This window comes from Gallus gallus, chromosome 23 (assembly GCF_016699485.2).
Source record: "Gallus gallus isolate bGalGal1 chromosome 23, bGalGal1.mat.broiler.GRCg7b, whole genome shotgun sequence".
Taxonomy (NCBI): Eukaryota; Metazoa; Chordata; class Aves; order Galliformes; family Phasianidae; genus Gallus; species Gallus gallus.
This window is the reverse complement of record NC_052554.1, coordinates 5,258,525-5,274,799: the sequence shown is the minus strand read 5'-3', so window position 1 is coordinate 5,274,799 and position 16,275 is coordinate 5,258,525. Positions and strand designations below refer to the sequence as shown.

The following is a 16,275-nucleotide window of genomic DNA, read 5'->3' as shown; positions in this document are numbered from 1 at the left end:
GAGGCGGCGGGGCGGAGACCACGCCCCTTTCCCCTGGGCCGCTTCACCGCGCAGGCGCATGACCCGGGGCTGATCTCGCGAGATCTCAGCGGGGCGGGAGGCGGTGGGGCCGGGGCGGGAGCCAACGGGCGGGGCCTGGGGCGCGAGGCGGGGCGGCTGTCGGGGGCAGCGGGGAGCCCCGGGGCTGGGCCGCAAGGAGCGGGGCACGGGCGCCGTCCGGGCCTTGAGGAAGCACCCAAGGCCTTGGCCTAGGCCTGCGCTCGGCTCCTGCAGGCCGGAGGCCTCAGGCGCGGCCTTGCGCACAGCCAGGCCCGGGGGGCCGCTCCTCCAGGGCTTGGGCAGAGATATTCCCAGCCCTGCTGGCACAGTCTGAGATCCGTCCCTGTGGGCCGCTCTGAGCTGTCTGCCTCGCACCGTGGGCCGCTCTGAGCTGTCTGCCTCGCACCGTGGGCTCCTGATCCATCCTCACAGGGCATCTTCCTGCTGCCCACCTACCCGTGCTGGAGCAGAGCGACGTGCCTTGCTGCCCGGGAACCGCAGCTGTGGCTCCAGGATGAGCTCCTCTGCAGTGTGACTCAACGGCTTCACTGTTCTTACCGTGAAAAAAACGCATCCTGAAAAGAGGATGGTGTTGCCTCCCGATGGTGCCCGAATTGTTTGCAGCCAGCTGACAGCTAGGAAGGTGCAGCAGCTCTGCGCATGCTGTGTGCCCTGCATGGGAGGAGGAAGAGTGCTCCAGCCTGCAGCAATCAGACAGATGCGTTTGTAGGAAACAGGACAGATCTCCTTGGCCATGTTCGTTGGGGTTTCAGAGCTAGGTTGCCCTTAAGACTGTGTGTTGGCACCAAAATGCAGCAAATTCCCGCAGTTTTATTGCAAGTCTTGCAACTTTGAGGTTTTGGGACATTCACGAGGCATAGCAGCCAAGAGAAACAAGAGATGTGCCACAGCTTTTTCTTAAACAATATTTTTCCCCTCCCAATTCTCACTATATCTAAGCTAGTCTCCATTTGTTGCAGCGACTGGGAGCGATGATCTGCAAGGCTATCCAGCCCCTTGCTGAAATGACTCATTTATAAATCAATTAGCCAGAACTGCTGCTGACTGCCGCCGGGCCCAGCTGCCCAACCAGCCAGCTGTTTCCCTGCTGAAGGAGGGGATTCTGCACAGCACCCACCCCTTCTCCTACTGAATCCCTTTGTGTGCCGTTGCCCTGTGCCCGTGATGCTCCATTTCCTTCCCACCTGCTCTCAGCAGCAATGCATGCATTGTCTGGGGCGGTTTGGCTTCCCCAAGGAGCGCAGCCATCTGCAGACACAGAGATGTCTGTGTCAGCCTGCCCGAAACACGGAGGAGCCAAGAAAAACAAAAACAAACAAACAAAACAGGAAAAAAAAAAAAAAAAAAAAACAACCCAAACCCACAACAGCTTTTTTTCCACTCCCTGGTTTATTGGTGCCTATGTAATTTCTTGTGGTGGTTTGTTGATTTCGCACTTACTGACATCTGCTACCTGCTCAACCAGGGCTTCCTGCGCCAGCAATGACACCCAGAGGAGCTGTTCTGCACCGACTGCAGCCTCCAGCCGGCTTTCAGGAGGGCTGGGTTTGTTTGACACTTATGGAAATTGGATGCTACAGCAGAGGTTGCACTCCTGGCCTTCCTCCCATCAGTCAGCCCTCTCCCATCCCACCTGGCTCCTGTTGCAGCAGTCCTCTACAATAATCCCAAACCAGCTGTTGCTTTGGGGCAAGCATCCCCAAGCAAAGAAACATGTGGAAAAGAAAAATCTGGATGTAAATAACGTATTGAGATCCACCTGGACACAGAGACGTTGCCTTGTAGAGCTGGGAGAAAGCAAAGAAGCCATTTTGGGTCAGATGTGGGGGCTCTGTGTTCCAGCAGGCTGCCTCCTTTGGGTGCAGAGAGCCCTGTGGTCAGCAGCTGAGCTCCCTGCGGGTGCAGGACGTGAGCCCGCTGCCCACAGCCCCTGCAACACCATGAAGCTGAGCCCCACTAATCTTCTTAAGTCGCCCTTACGGGGGTAATCACATTAAACAACTCCTTCCTCCAACGCAGCACCAAAACGCAAAGGAGAAGGTGGTGGGAAGCCGACAAAGCTGAGCTCCTTAGTGAATTAAGGAGCGGCTTTCCACCATCGGGGCTTGTGTTTTCAGCACCTCTTCCCCACAAACAACGTGTTCCCAGAACTACACGGTCCCCACAAAGCTGCAGATCCGCTTTGATGAAATTGCCTTTCCTGAAGAGATATTTCCAGCCAGTTTTTCTAAATATTACTCATAAAGGCCCCCTCCAGACAACCTCTCTCCCTCCCCGACTTTGTTTATATGCTTTGAATTCTGTTAGGAAACCGTCTCCCTACTTCAGCTCTGTTTTATCCAAGTTTCCATATTTAGTTCTTTCAGCTATTCCTGCTCCTTCCCCAGCCTTCCCGTGCCCAGCGCTGGGACCTGCTGTATCCCTGCTGTATCCCTGCCATATCCCTGCCGTGTCCCCGCCGTCCCCTTCCCTTGCAGCACCCCAAGGGGATTTTCTCCCCATCCTCTCTGCACCCACAAATGCCCATTGCACTTTGCCACCTGCAAACCCCAGAGCACTCCCTGGACACCGCCGGGGTTTTGCCCACCAGCGCCGGGACCCCCACGCCACGCAGTGAGGAGCGCAGGGCAATCTGAGCCCGCTGTTATTTGAGGGAGAGACAGAGTTAAAGTCGGTGAAGGAGGGTTTCCTCGTGGCACGTGGCTGCCATGTCAAAGGGTGCGCAGCCCGTGGAGGGAACGCAGGGAGAGCGCTGGAGGAATTCACCATGAGCGAAAAGAGAAGCGGCTCTGGGGGACGTTAGTGTTTGCCTCTGGGGAGCCAAGGTGAGTCCAAGGGCAGTGCGGGACCACCGCAGCCCCTCTGCTCCAACTGTCTCCCTCCTTCAGAAGGAACCAGGGCACAAAGCGTACCCCATTCCCTGGGAGGGCTGTGCTCAGGCACCAGCCAAAGCCCCCATATGATCCCTACCTATGGGCTGGTGGCTGATGATTTGGGGACACCGTATCCCAGAGGGTTGTGTGTTCCCTCTGCCCCGCGGCATCCACCACAGCTACCCATGGGCTGACAGCTGCAGGCATGGCCGGAGGCTCTGGGGGTGCTTGGTGGGTGTGGAGTCTGCTGGGGGGCTCTGGGTGATGGGGAGCGAGGTGCAGCTGGGGCCTCTTGGTCTTGGTGCTGGTTCCTGGGGTCCGGATGGTGGAAGAAGGCTCATCGGGACAGCTTGGGGGTCCAACCAAAGGGCACAGGGTCTCCTGGCGGCTCTCAGAGTCTGTTTGCCAGATACAGCGTCCTGCTGTCACCTCTTGGGGACTCCAACCGTTGGGTGTGGGGTCAGGATGGTGATTTTTGGGGTGCAGGTGACGCGTGGTGAGGTTCAGCTGGGAGCTCTTCAGGTCCGGATGGTGGAAGGAAGGTCAGCGTGGCAGCTCCTGGGGGCTGAGCGGTGGGCACAGGGTCGGCCGGGCGCCTCCTGGGGTCCGGCCGATGAGCACGAGCCCCACCCGGCACACAGCCGCGGGCACAGCGGGCCCCCCCCGCCGCCCTCGGGCTGCCCGCAGCCGCCCCGCTCCCCGCGGCTCCTCCGGCCCCTCTCCGCCGCCGCCCGCTCCGTCGAGGCTCCCCCGCCCGCCGCTCCCAGCACCCGCCGGGGCCGAGGGGAGGAGCGGGCACGGGCGGCGGCGGCGGCGGCAGCGGTGGGTGAGTGCCCGCGGGGTGCGGCGCTCCGGGACCCGGCGGGACCGCACCTGCCCCGAGCGTCGCGGGCGGCAGCGGGGCCGGGGGGGGGGGCGACGCGATTGGGGGATGCTCGGGGAAGGGAGGGACCCCCGGAGCGCGGGGGGCTGCCCGGATCGGGGGCTCCGGGTCGGGCGCTGCTGGAATCGAGCACCGGAGCTCGGAACCGGCGGGGGCAGCGCTTCCCAGCGCGGCTCGGGACCGGGAGCGCTGTCCCTGTGCCATCCATCATCCCCGCTGAAAGCCCGTTGACGTCAACCCCGTCCCGTGCCAGCCTGGCCCCGCCGCGGGGGGACACGGGGGCAGCGACCGGCCGAGGGGGGGGTCCTGCCTGGAGGGGGGGGGGGGGGGATTCACATCACAGCCCCCAACCCATGGAATGCCAGTGCTCAGCTCACCTCTTGCTGGTGCTGTGTCTATCAGTCCTGCTCTGCTCTGTCCAATGGTCCTGCTGTGCCGTGTCCATCAGTCCTGCTCTGCTCTGTCCATCAGTCCTGCTGTGCCATGTCCATCGGTCGCACTGTGCTGTGTCCATCAGTCGCACTGTGCCGTGTCTGTCAGTCCCACTGTGCCCTCTGTGCACACACAGCCAGGTGCTGTGGGTGGTCCTGCAGGGAAACCCCTTACCGGTTTGCTAAGGAGGAGTGAAATGGTGCTGCACAGCAGGCAGAGGCCCCGCTGGCGCTCTGTGTTAGGAGGAAGCCATGGGCGTCACTTCGGCCCCGCAGCACGAACCGGAGCCGGGCGGTGTTGCTCAGGAGCAGTGGCTGCTCTCACACCTCAGCACAGTCCCCAGCGGTGGTGATGTGGGGCCGTGGGGTGGGTGCCCACGTTGTGCCACAGCCATCCCTGCTGGGTTCCTCACCCCACACGCAGAGCGTTCCCCAGGACCCGGTGCTATGGGGTGGGCCAACGTCCGTCCCCACGGTGCTGCGGCACACGGGCTTTGGTGACGGCTGCAGGGAAGCGCAAATTGTGAGCAGAGCCCTCAGCCCCAAGCCAAAGGGCACAGCAGGATGCAGGCCGCAGCCCTGGGGCTGTGCTGGGTGGGTGTTTCCTTCCTGCATGGTGGCTGTGGGGTCCTGCAGCTCCCCATGTGCTGAGGACATGGCTGGGGTTTGGAGCCTCAGGCTGGGCTGCCGTCCTGAGCTGCTCCGTTCCATCCCCAGCACTGTGCCCATTTCCCCCAGCACCTCTCCCAACACAGCCCTTCTGCTGCACCCACCCATCTCCCCACGCTCTGTGCCCTCTCTGCCATCCATTTGCTGCTCCAGCTCACACCCTGACTCACAGCTCTCTCTCTGGCCCCATTTCAGGCCCATCCCTGAAGCACTGCCTGCACTGTGCGGATAGGGGTGAGACCACAGTGCCTCCATCCTTCCTCATGTGTCCCAAATCAGGGACAACCGCTCCCGCTCCATCCCTGTGCTGTCACTTCTGATCCCACCTGAGCTGAGCGCACTCCCGCTGTGCCACAGCCATGTGGGAGCATCACGGTGATGCACAGTGCAATTTCAGGTTACGAAAACACCACATTCTCCTGCTTGTTAGAGCCCGAGCAACACGGCACCATCTCCTTGCATCCATTTCAACGCGCTCAAAGATGTTGTGTCACAGCATCTCTAATAGCAGGGAAACAGGCTCACGTTGTCACCACTGTAGTGATTTAGTGCAGGATCGACAGCGTGGCCGATGTGCTGCATGGCTGCCTTCCCCGTTTGGAGGTCCCACCCCTCCCACCTGCATTGGGTCACTGTGCCATGGGGATATGTAGGGTCAGGGGGTGCCCCAGAGCCCCTCACCTTTTGCAGGGGCACCCCTGGAGCTGTGGGTGCCGCTTGCTGTTTGCACGCATGTTGGCTACGAGGTGATGGAGCAAGGAGGGGACATGGGGCTGTCCCAACGAGGCCCTCATGTCGGGGCGGGTGGGGGCTGGGGCAGTGCTGGGTGCTGCCGTGGGCAGCTCTGTGCTCCCGCGCTCTCCTGGCATCACTCCGGCTCGCAGAAGTCTTCCCAAAGCAAGCAAGTTTTCTGCTGATCCCTTCAGAAGCGGTGCTGTAATTGTGCAGCCTTAGCATTTAAAAAAACAACTTTTCTGCAAACGCTGCACCTGACCCGCCGGGCTGTGGGCAGTGCGGGTGCAGCCAGGAGGGACCCCACGCTGCCATATGCGGCCGTCCTCAGTGCTCCCCTACTGCACACGGAGCTGGGGGGGTCCAAGTGCCCATCCCGGAGCTGCCCCTGTGACCCCAACACATTGCACTCGAGCATCCCAGGGCAGAAATCAGTGGGTGCTTTGATTCCCACCTGCGGGGTCTTCACAGCCCACATAGGGTGCAGCCCCGAAAGGCGCAGCGCTGGTGGCTGGTTTGGAAAAGGAAGGGGAAGGGGGGGCTGCTGGGGGCTGGCTGCCAGGGGAAGGAAATGGGATGTTCTCCGCGAGCGCAGGGGCGCTGCTGGGAGCAGCAAAAGCAGAGCGAGCGCAGCCCTTCCCCTGGAGGAAGCAGCTCCATGAAATATTGATGGGATTCGCGCAGCGCTGAGCGCTGTGAGCTGCATTGCAGAGCTCCGGGCCGAGCGGTGCGAAGGCAGAAACCGGCAGGGATGGGAAACGCCGTCAGCACACGGCCCTTCTGTGCACATCGGTACCGACCCCACTGCGGACCCCGTGGGGGCGTCCCTGGGGGGAGCGCTCTGTAAGCGGGGCAGCCCCATAAGCAGCGGCCCTATGGGGAGCACGGCCCCACAAGGGGTTCGGGGATGGGGGCCGAGCACGGAGCAGTGGGGCTGCCCAATGTGGTCCACAGAGCATCGCTGCCCCCCACCGCAGCCCCGCCGGGCGGCTTTGGGTCCTCTGATTCCTCCACGTTGCCGTGGAAACAATGGGATTCAGCGCAGATCTGATTTAACCGCGTGGCAGACGTCACACAGGGACACAGGGAGAGGGACGGCGCCTGGGGGGGCTGAGCGCGGGGGCAGAGGTGGGTGCCCTCACCCACTGACAGGCCAGCTGTGGGGAGGTGCTGTGCTCCCAGTTCCCCATCCCAGTGCTGCTGCCAGCCCCTACTGGGAGCACCGTGGCAGAAAACCCCACAGCCAGTGTGATGCGTGCACAACAGGACCGAGGAATACGCCTGCTCCGTATGGGACCATCACCTCCAGTTCCCCGTCGTTCTTACCTGGGCTGCATTGAGTTGGTTTCCAGCTCAGGTGCACTGAGTGATGCCCCTTGCTGGGCAGTTATGCTGGGCTGAGCAACCACCTATCAAACCTGAAGCATTTAATTAGAATTAAGTACTTTTAGGGGAAATCGAGCCTTGCTTTCTCCCCAGTGCAAGGAGGAGCGTGTGCTGGTGAGCCGTGCACAGTGCCCTCATAGCAGCACCCCCAGCAGGTGGACTTTCCCCTAAAAGCACAAGCTGAGCTCCCCCCCCTGCAGCCCCAGAGCATGGGGAGCCCCTCTGCATGGGGACAACCAGCCCAGGCCCCTCTGTGCCCTCCCTCCAGGGGAAGGGCTGTTATGGGGCACTCATTTATCACCTCTTCTCCCCCCCACCTGCTCTCCCTGCCTGCCCTCAGGGGCTGCTCCCCACCTGTGTGGGGCACCACCCAGCTCCTCCCTCCCCCGGAGCAAAGCATCATCCCATTTTCCTGTTGTTGTTGTTACAATTATTGCTATTGTTGTGGTGGGATGTTTGGGGTAGGGCTCTCTCACAGCCCTGGGTTAGCACCGTGTAGGGGTCACTGGGTTGCACTGGGGCTCTGTTGTCACCCTGGGGTCTTTCAAATGCCTGTGACCCTCTGAGAGTCCTCATTCCCCCTTTTCCCAGCTCCAGCGTCCCCAGCAGGTCTGGGGTGCCCACTGCATTCCATTGCATGCCACCTCATCCCATCCATTACGTATCCCATTGCATCTCATTGCGTATCCCACCACATATCCCCCTGCATCCCATCATAACCTACTGCAGCCCACCGTATCCCAGCTCATCTCATTACATCCCACTGCATCCCATTGAATCCCGCTGTATCCCACCACATCCCATTGAATCCCACCTCACCCCAGCACATCTCCCACTGCCCTTCTCCATGGCACCGCCCCACGCTCCCCCCCTCCCCCGCTGGACCACCGCCGCGTGCCCCCGCTCGCTCAGGGCTGGGAGGAGAACTGGGTCAGCCATGTCACCATGGAGATGCTGAAGCAGCGCCGGCACAGCCCCGCTCTCCAGAAACCCGTGCAGCGTGCCCGGGCTGCCACCCTCCTCCCATAGCGGGGCCGGGGGCTGCGTGCCGGGCAGGGGGGCCGAGGGGTGCTGCCTGGTGCAGGTAAGGGACCTCTTCCTATTTGGGGTGTGTGTGTGTGGGGTGGGCACGGAGCGCAGCACGGAGCTCGTGTTGGGGCCATTGCGCATCAGTGCAGGGATGCCACAGCCATGGCATCGCTCTGGGCCCATCGGGGCTGTGGGTCGGTGCTGTGGGCACGGAGTGGAGGGGCTGCAGCTGTTGGAATTGCAGTGCTTTGCCACGCGGAGGAGATGAGATGCAGAGGGTGGGTAAAGAGGTGCGGCGTGCGGGCCAGGCTGTGGGAGTGCTGGGGGGAGCGGTGAGGGGTGCAGCGAATCCCTCCTCCCTCCGGGGTGGGAACCCTTCGCATCTCGCAGTGAAATGATCCTATTGCCACAGTGCCGTCGTCATCTCATTTGCTCCCAGCAAAGCTCTGTGCTGAGTGGGGAGCACAGCGGTGGGAGCCCTTTGTGCGCGGTGGGACGCGTTGGGTCCTGCAGGGCTGTGGGCATCGCTGTGCTCAGGGACGGCTGTGGGGGACACAGGCTTGGAGCTGGGAGCAGTGTGCACGGAGATGGTGTTGGGGTGAGCGTTTGGGGTCCCCTCCTCGTGACCAGAGGCTGCAGTGCCCCAAAGCTCCGCCAAAACCGAGTGCTGTGCCGGGGTGCTGCTGTGACATCGGTGCCGTGGGGGTCCGCGTCCCTTCTGTGCTGTGTCCTCAGTGATGCTCCATCCCCTGCGCTGCCCCACTGGCAGCTGCCACTTCTCTGCGTTTGTGGCTGCGTCTCTTGAAAGAGAAATATTTTTCCGGGCGCTGCCTCCATCCATTATCCTAAAGTGGCTTCACTTGGCCCGCAGTTCATCATTCACCTCTGCCTGGAAGATGGATGCTCCCATCCCGCCGCGCTTTAAATATTCATGGGGAAGGGAAGCAGTGAGGGCTGGGAACCAGCGTGGTGCTGGGCAGGGGGCACGGCCAGCAGGTGGGGATGGGGGTGGGCACAGCCGTGGCCGTGGTGGGGTTTGGGGTGTCGGGCTGGGGGTGGTGCAGCCACAGAGCACACGGCCACCTCGGGGTGCACCCATCACCCATCACCCTGAGGATCCTGCCCAGCTGAGCACCCCGGGGGTAGCGCAGTGCCCCCCTGACCCACCCCGCTGTCCCCGCAGCTGATCCCACCCCGCAGCGCCCCACCATGTTCAACGGGGACGCCGGCCCGTCAGCGGGCAGGAATGTGGTGCGCAGCTCCAGCATCAGCGGGGAGATGTACAGCGTGGAGAAGAGCGCGCGGGGCAGCGCCGACTCCGTCAGCATCACGGCCAGCAAGAAGCGGCGCTCCAGCCTGGGAGCCAAGATGGTGGCCATCGTGGGGCTGTCCCAGTGGAGCAGGAGCACGCTGCAGCTCAACCAGAGTGGTGAGCATGTCCAGACCCCGCTGCTGTGCGCCTGGCCCCGTTGCCTTTGGTCCCATGCTTTTCAATGGGCACCTGCACCATTCTGGTTAAAACACCCAAAAATTAATGTGTGGAAAGGGGCCGGTCGAGTGATCTCCGGCTGTGGGAAATATTGAAATGCTTCAAGAAGCTTTTCAGAAGACAAAGGAGGGGAAAAGGCTCAGTTTAGTGCTTTGGTTATGGCTTTGTTGGCATTCGGAACACTCTCCATAAGGAGAGGCGCTCCCCTGGAGCCCTCCAGCCCGGCACATCCCACATGTTCCAGGAGGGGCGTTGTTATCCCAGACCTGAAGGGTGTCAGGGCCAGGCAAGAGCGCTCCTGGGGATGGAGCTGCACCTCCCCAGCCCATCTCTGTCCCTCTGTGGCTGCAGTGGAGCATTGCATGGTTCCCTCGTGGGGCTCCTGCAGCACTGCCATGGCCTTCCCCGCTCACCCTAACAGACCCTGACGAGCTGGCAGGTTCCCACAAGCAATGACAGTGGTGATCGTGGCATCCTGCCCACTCCGGCAGAGGCAGCACAGTGCCAGGGATCGGCCTGATGGCACCAGGCAGCGGTGGGCGTTGGGGGTCTCCTCCCCGGGGCACACTCCTCCCTGTGCCACCTGCCAGCACTGGGGACACACAGCAGCAGTGGGGTGCCAGCACACCGGGCACCGCTGCTCAGCGCCTCCTGGAGATGGCAGTGGGGACAGTTCAGCCATAGACAGGGTGGGGTCAGCACGTGTCAGCGGGACCTGGGGGCGTTGGTACGGGGCTGGGATGGTGCCAATGCCCCGCGGCTCCACGGCCTCACCCCGCACCTCGGCTTCCAGAGGGCGGCCCCAAAAAGCTGCGCAGCAACATCCGCCGGAGCACCGAGACTGGCATCGCGGTGGAGCTGAGGACCAGAGTCACCCGGCAGGGCAGCCGCGAGTCCACCGACGGCAGCACCAACAGCAACAGCTCCGACGGCACGTAAGGACTGCTGGCACACGCGCACCGTGGCGGCTGGGGGGCACCCGGGGCCCCGTTGGCATCTCTTGCCCCATCCCACACAGGTTCATCTTCCCCACCGCACGGCTGGGAGCTGAGAGTCAGTTCAGTGACTTCCTGGACGGGCTGGGCCCGGGGCAGCTGGTGGGACGGCAGACGTTGGCCACCCCTCCGATGGGTGAGTGCTGGGGGTCCGTGCTGTGCTGTGCAGTGGGGCAGTGCAGGAGCCGGGGCTGTGCATGGCTCAGCTGAGGGAAGGGGACATCTCTGAGCAGGGCACGGGGCACAGGGCTGGAGCATCTCCGGGGGGGGACACAGCAACTCTGTCTTTACCTGAGATCTCTTCTGCTCCCCACAATGTTGGGCAGCCCCAGCTCTTTGGCTTCTGCAGTAGGTGTGCTTTGATAATGCACAGGCTCGTTCCTTGCTATAAAGCCCTACTGGGATGCCAGCACACCCTTTCCCTGTCCCCTGGCTCTGCCAGGGCCACCAGGAAGTGAACAGTGGGGCCACAAGACATGCATACACCCTGCAGGGTGCTCAAGGCACTTCTGGCAGCATGCTGAGTGCAGCGCCAAGGGGCACGGTTCAGTGGGCTTGGCAGGGATGGGTTGATGGTTTGACCTGATCTTAGCAGTCTTTTCCAACCTCAATGACTCTCCAACCGGGACCACCAACCCTGGAGGTGGCTTCTCTCAGTGGTTGGGGACCATCTGAGCCCTGCTCACCCCCAGAAGGAGGTGGGTGCTGGGAGGATGCTGAGTGCAGTGCGTCCCTTCCCCTGCCCAGGTGATGTCCACGTGGGCATGGCGGACCGCAGCGGGCAGCTGGAGGTGGAGGTGATCCAGGCACGGGGCCTCATCCCGAAGATGGGCTCCAAATGCATCCCCGGTAGGTGGCTGCGGAGGGATGGGAACGGTGCTGTGCCGGGACACCCCCAGGAGCTGCTCTGAGTCAGCGCTTCTCCCCACCGCAGCCACCTATGTGAAGGTTTACCTGCTGGAGAATGGCGTCTGCCTGGCCAAGAAGAAGACCAAAGCGGTGAAGAAGACCTGCGACCCCTCCTACCAGCAGGCACTGCTCTTCGAGGAGAGCCCCCAAGGCAAAGTCCTGCAGGTGACCCCCCCGGCAGTCCTTGGGGTCGGGATGGAACAGGGGGCGGCCACCCGTTGGCCCCCTGAGGGCGTCCCCGCTGATGCCACCTCTGCCCCACAGGTGATCGTGTGGGGCGACTATGGGCGCATGGACCACAAGTGCTTCATGGGCATGGCTCAGATCGTCCTGGAGGAGCTCGACCTCTCCAGCGCCGTGGCGGGCTGGTACAAACTCTTCCCCACCTCCTCGCTGGCCGACTCCAGCATCGGGCCGCTGGCACGCCGCCTCTCCCAGTCCTCGCTGGAGAGCTCCACCAGCCCCTCCTGCCCATAGCCGGGCGGGGAGAGCCGTCCCAACCCCCCGAACTGTGTGTGGATGGCTGTAAATATCCCATCCTTTTTTTTTTTCCCCTCCTTTTTTTTTTTTTTTTTAATTTTAAAGACCTCCTTCCCGACGTGCCCCACTCCCGGCGCCCCCTCCCAGGCTGGGAGCGCGGAGCTGCCGTTCCCTTCCTTCCATCTCGCTCCTTGGAGGAACAGGGAGCAAAAAGAGACTCAGCAGAAGAATCCGACTCAGCACTATTTTTCGTTCCAAGGAATGTAGCATCTTCTCTTATGTAGCTTGCCACGTGCTAACAACACTCACTGCAATACCCGACAGGCTCCGGGGCAGAGCGGGCGCAGCCCGTTGGTTTCCCAACACCGACCCCGCAGCACCGGCGCCCGTTTTCCTTTCTTTCGGTAACATTTCGCCTGTGACATTGCCAAAGTGACAGCGCACCACAGTGCCCCCACCTCCCCTCCACCCGGGGGGGAACATCTCAACAGCAGCTCCCGCTGTGCTGGAAGTGGGGTGACGGAGAGGCGCCGAGCAGAGGACGCAGCGCTCGGTGGCGACGATGACGTTTGGGTGCTTGTTTTCTGTTTGTGTGTTCTGGTTGTTTGTTTCTCAAGCAGCATTCCGGTGTCCCCCCCATCCCCCTCCCCCCGGGGATCAGTTCTTGTAGCAACACCGAGAATGGCGGAAGCTTTCTTCTTTTTTGTTGTTGTTTTGTTCTGTTTTTGAAGGTGCCTAAATGAAATTTGCTGACAATACTCAGGGGAGACACCACTAGAACTCTGCTTTCTTCGCGGGATCCACTGGACACGAGGATTGTCCCGAAGGATCCGAGTCCAACAGAGAGGAGAAAAGAGAAAAAGAAAAGAGAAAAACCAAACCACGACACCAAGAGAGGAGGAGGGGGGAATCCCCACCGCCCCCACGGCTCTGCCTTCCAGGGCCTGGTGCACAGCACGCAGAGCGGAGGGCGCAGAACAGACCCTCAAACTGATGGGATTTGCTTTACCAACTCAGCTCCAATGGGAAGAAAAGAGAAGGAAGAGCTCTGTCAGCATTGGGCAGTAGTGGCTCAGCACTGCGCTTCTGCCCCGGGCACACAGCGGTGTGGACCCCCTGCGTTCTGCTCCACCTGGAGAGCCCAGCACCAGGAACGTGGGAACCCGACAGCCCTGGCTTACTTCTTATTGCTAATAATGGGATCGTGGTGTAGGCAGGAGGAGAGCAAACTGCTCCCCAGCAGCACACCCCCCCTTGCTGCAACGCTGCAGGTGTGGGAGCGATTCCTGCAGCCGAGGCTGTGCTCACATCACCACGTCCACACTGTTTCCAACTGTGTGAGCGCTGTGCCAGTCCCGCACCCAGCCCGGTGCAGCACACAGCACACAGCTTGCAGTGTGGCACAGCCACAGCCCTGCGCTCCGAGCTGCAGCTGCTTGCTGGGGAATGCTCATTGCAAAGGGCATTCCTTGCATGCTGCCAGGAGCAGAGGATGGCTGGTCAGACCCAGCGTTACACGTGAGGTCACTGCATCTTTCCTCCCCCAGGAAAACAGATCCAGGCTGTTCTCCTTCCCAGATATTTTTCTCTAGAAGAGAAATGAGCATCAAACAGAAGGGGCTCAGTGCTCTGTTCCCTGCCTGGCGCTCCCAGCACCCGCCTGGGACGCAGAGGATCTCACTGCAGCACAGCTCACAGTGGGGGCAGGAGCCGGGGTCCCTCATTAAGCAGTGAGGATGGATGTTACCAAACCAGCCTTGGAGCCCTGGGGCAGCACGAGGAGTGAGCAGCTCAGCACGTCAGCTCCATCCACAGAAGCAGTGCTGGTGGTGCACTCCTGGAGCACCTTCCCTTCCTTTCCATTTGACTCAGATGCTTCTCCTTGCATTGAGGGGAGCAGGGAGTTCCCTAAGGGAGTGCATCTGCTGGAAAACAACTGCGTTTTGAAGGCCAAGGAGCAGCGTCCAGGCAGCAATGTCCAGCAGCAATGTCCAGGCACCGTTCTTCATGGCTACATCCAAAGTCTCACTGCGCTTTGCATCAGAGATGGGTACAGCTCTGAGCAGCTCGCCCTGCTGGCCTCCAGGCTGCCGTGCCTCAAGACAGAGTTCTAAGAGGACCTTCATTCAGAGCCACGTTCGCATCCCACGATGCAGTGATGGCCCTCGGCACAGCTGTTTCAATGGGAAGTCCTCCTCCTCTACCACATCGATGCACACCGGGAGCGCCCGGGCCGGGTGGTGGAGGGGCACCGGTTACAGCTCAGAGCTGGAAGGAAGGCTGGAATCCCACAGAAGTGATGGCTTTGCAGGAGAGCCATCTGCAGCAGCAGCGGGTCAGCAGCTGTGGCAATGCTGCATCTCAGCCGTCGCTCCCCTGAGCTGATCCTTGAAGATTTCGGTTTCAAATGCAGACTTGAGAAAAACATACAGCAAAGGGCACGAGGTTGTCCTGCTGTCCAAGGAACCGCCGCACTGTTACAGCCAACCCTGAGCCGGGACTGAGCACAGCAGCACCTGGAGCCGCCCGGGAGGGGGTCAGGATGCAGCTCTGGTGATTGGTATACCTCATTCTTTTTTTTTCCCCCCTTTCCTATTTTCCCCTCTCTTTTAAGACCCAGACCTTCGTGCACTCTACCACATTCAGGTTCTTTTTTTTGTTGTAATTGTGCAATGAAGAGCAATTCCTGGGGGCGGGGGGGGGGTTCTTCCCCTGCTCTGTGCCACTCCGATGGCCAAGGAGCAAAGCGAAGGGATGGCACACAGGGCAGCAGCGTCTGCTCTGCTCCTGCACCCCAGTGCTGCTCCATAGCCCAACCTGGGGGCGATGCAGCCCTCAGAGGGGCGGGCAAGGAGCAGCTGTAGGAAGCTGAGGATGTGCACATTGCACCGCCCCCACTCGCTGAGGCTTCATGCGCTGCACAGGGATGGCTGCGGAGCTGCAGGAACGCGGTGCTGCCCGGGGAGGGGGGAACCCCACAGCCCCCTCCTGCAGTCCGGGCCCCGTGAATGTTTGTTTGCACTTTGAAGTTGGTGGCCTTGTTTTCTGAAAAGGGCTCGATCTTTCCGTGCAGTTGAATCTAACTCACCTTCCCCATCGCCCTGTCCTCCCACCTCCAAACCCAACCAACGAGCAGCTTGGCCGGACAAAGCACTGCCCGGGCTGCAGGATCTGTCATTAATCTCAGCGGTTTATAGCTTTGGTACGACACCAGACCCGTCTGGCTGACAAACAGCCATAAGGGGAGCAGCGGCTCACGGCCAAACTGAGGTTTGTCCTCAAACACAGCAGCAGGAGAACAGCAGCACTTTGAGCGCAGAGAAAGCAGCGCCTGAAGTTCTCCTTTGGCAAAAAGCTCTGAATTCAGACTCCCAAACTTCAAGATACAAAGCGTTTTACCGTGGACTCTTCCCACACAGCCAATGCCTTTTGAAGTTCGTTCCCCCCCCCCCGAGGAGCAGAGCAGCGGGCAGGGTGGGCTGCAGGGGACACCCGGACAGGAGAGGCACCCACACCCCTCCCCACACACCGCTGCTTCCAGCAGCACAGCGCAGCTCCAGGACTGGGGGCACAGCGTGCAAACCGTGCTGCTTCACATCGCTGCTTCCCCAACACCCCCAGCAAACGGCATTGAGAACGATTTGGAAGCTGTCAGAACTCCGTGAGCCACAAATTGCTGCGGGCTTCGCTTTCCGGCCCCACTGCACACATCGCCCCCCAGGAGCGAGCATCGCATCCATACTGTGTGCATCCCACAGCTGATGGAGCTCCTCTGCCAGCACAGCGCGGAGCAAACCTGCCTGCCTTCAGCAACCCACTCACAGACTTTGCTTTGATGACAGATTCCCAAGTTCGACAACAACACCTTCAAGCAATGGCACAGAGGGGTGGGTCGGGCGCTGCGCTGCGCCCTGGGTCCGCATCCCCGCCCGGAGGAGGATGGGCTTCGATGGATCCCTGATGGTGATAAGATTTTAAAAGGAAAAAAAAAAAAAACAAAAAAAAAAGCAAATGGTGACTTTTTTACTTGTGTTCTGTAATGTTTTATATGTGCGTGGTCTTTCTTAATGTAAAACTCCTGTATTTTTGTGGTTTATATGCAGCAGGACTGACGGCTGTGAGGGCGCACGCTATTTTGTAAGATACTCCCAAGCCAGTTTTCCCCAGGAGGAACAAACTGACGTCTCACCTTCTCATTGGCTTGTACCTGCATGTACAGTATGGGGCAGCAAGTGAAGATGATTAAAGCCAGCTTGAAAACCCCTCTGTGCTTGAGTGGAGCGTCACAAAGCGCCCAGCCGCCAACCAGGGGCGCAGCTCAACTGCAGCCCTCCCCATA

The 16,275-nt window shown here is 60.9% G+C and overlaps 1 protein-coding gene across 4 annotated transcripts; it reads left to right on the top strand.

Annotated features, from left to right (window-relative positions):
* Positions 1–2,802: 2,802 nt before the first annotated feature.
* On the top strand, positions 2,803–16,199 carry RIMS3 (regulating synaptic membrane exocytosis 3). Of its 4 annotated transcripts, none has more exons than XR_006932059.1 (8): positions 2,803–3,759; positions 9,247–9,492; positions 10,346–10,487; positions 10,571–10,683; positions 11,295–11,396; positions 11,482–11,621; positions 11,721–14,496; positions 16,040–16,199. XR_006932059.1 is itself a non-coding variant. In XM_040651790.2 (7 exons), the coding sequence occupies exons 2-7, from the start codon at positions 9,273–9,275 to the stop codon at positions 11,931–11,933; spliced, it is 930 nt and encodes a 309-aa protein (XP_040507724.1). In that variant the 5' UTR covers positions 2,803–2,885; positions 9,247–9,272; the 3' UTR covers positions 11,934–16,199. The 4 variants fall into 4 exon arrangements, 2 of the variants coding, with proteins under 2 accessions (XP_040507724.1, XP_015153325.2); XR_006932058.1 differs by having other exon boundaries at positions 15,779–16,199; XM_040651790.2 differs by having other exon boundaries at positions 2,803–2,885; positions 11,721–16,199.
* Positions 16,200–16,275: the final 76 nt, after the last annotated feature.

Coding starts and splice junctions, on each gene's coding strand:
- RIMS3 (XM_015297839.4), top strand. CDS start 3,033: ATGGGCTGGTGGCTGATGATTTGGGGACACCGTATCCCAGAGGGTTGT. Junction 10,488..10,570: donor AGCAACAGCTCCGACGGCAC/GTAAGGACTGCT, acceptor CATCCCACACAG/GTTCATCTTCCCCACCGCAC. Junction 11,622..11,720: donor CCCAAGGCAAAGTCCTGCAG/GTGACCCCCCCG, acceptor TCTGCCCCACAG/GTGATCGTGTGGGGCGACTA.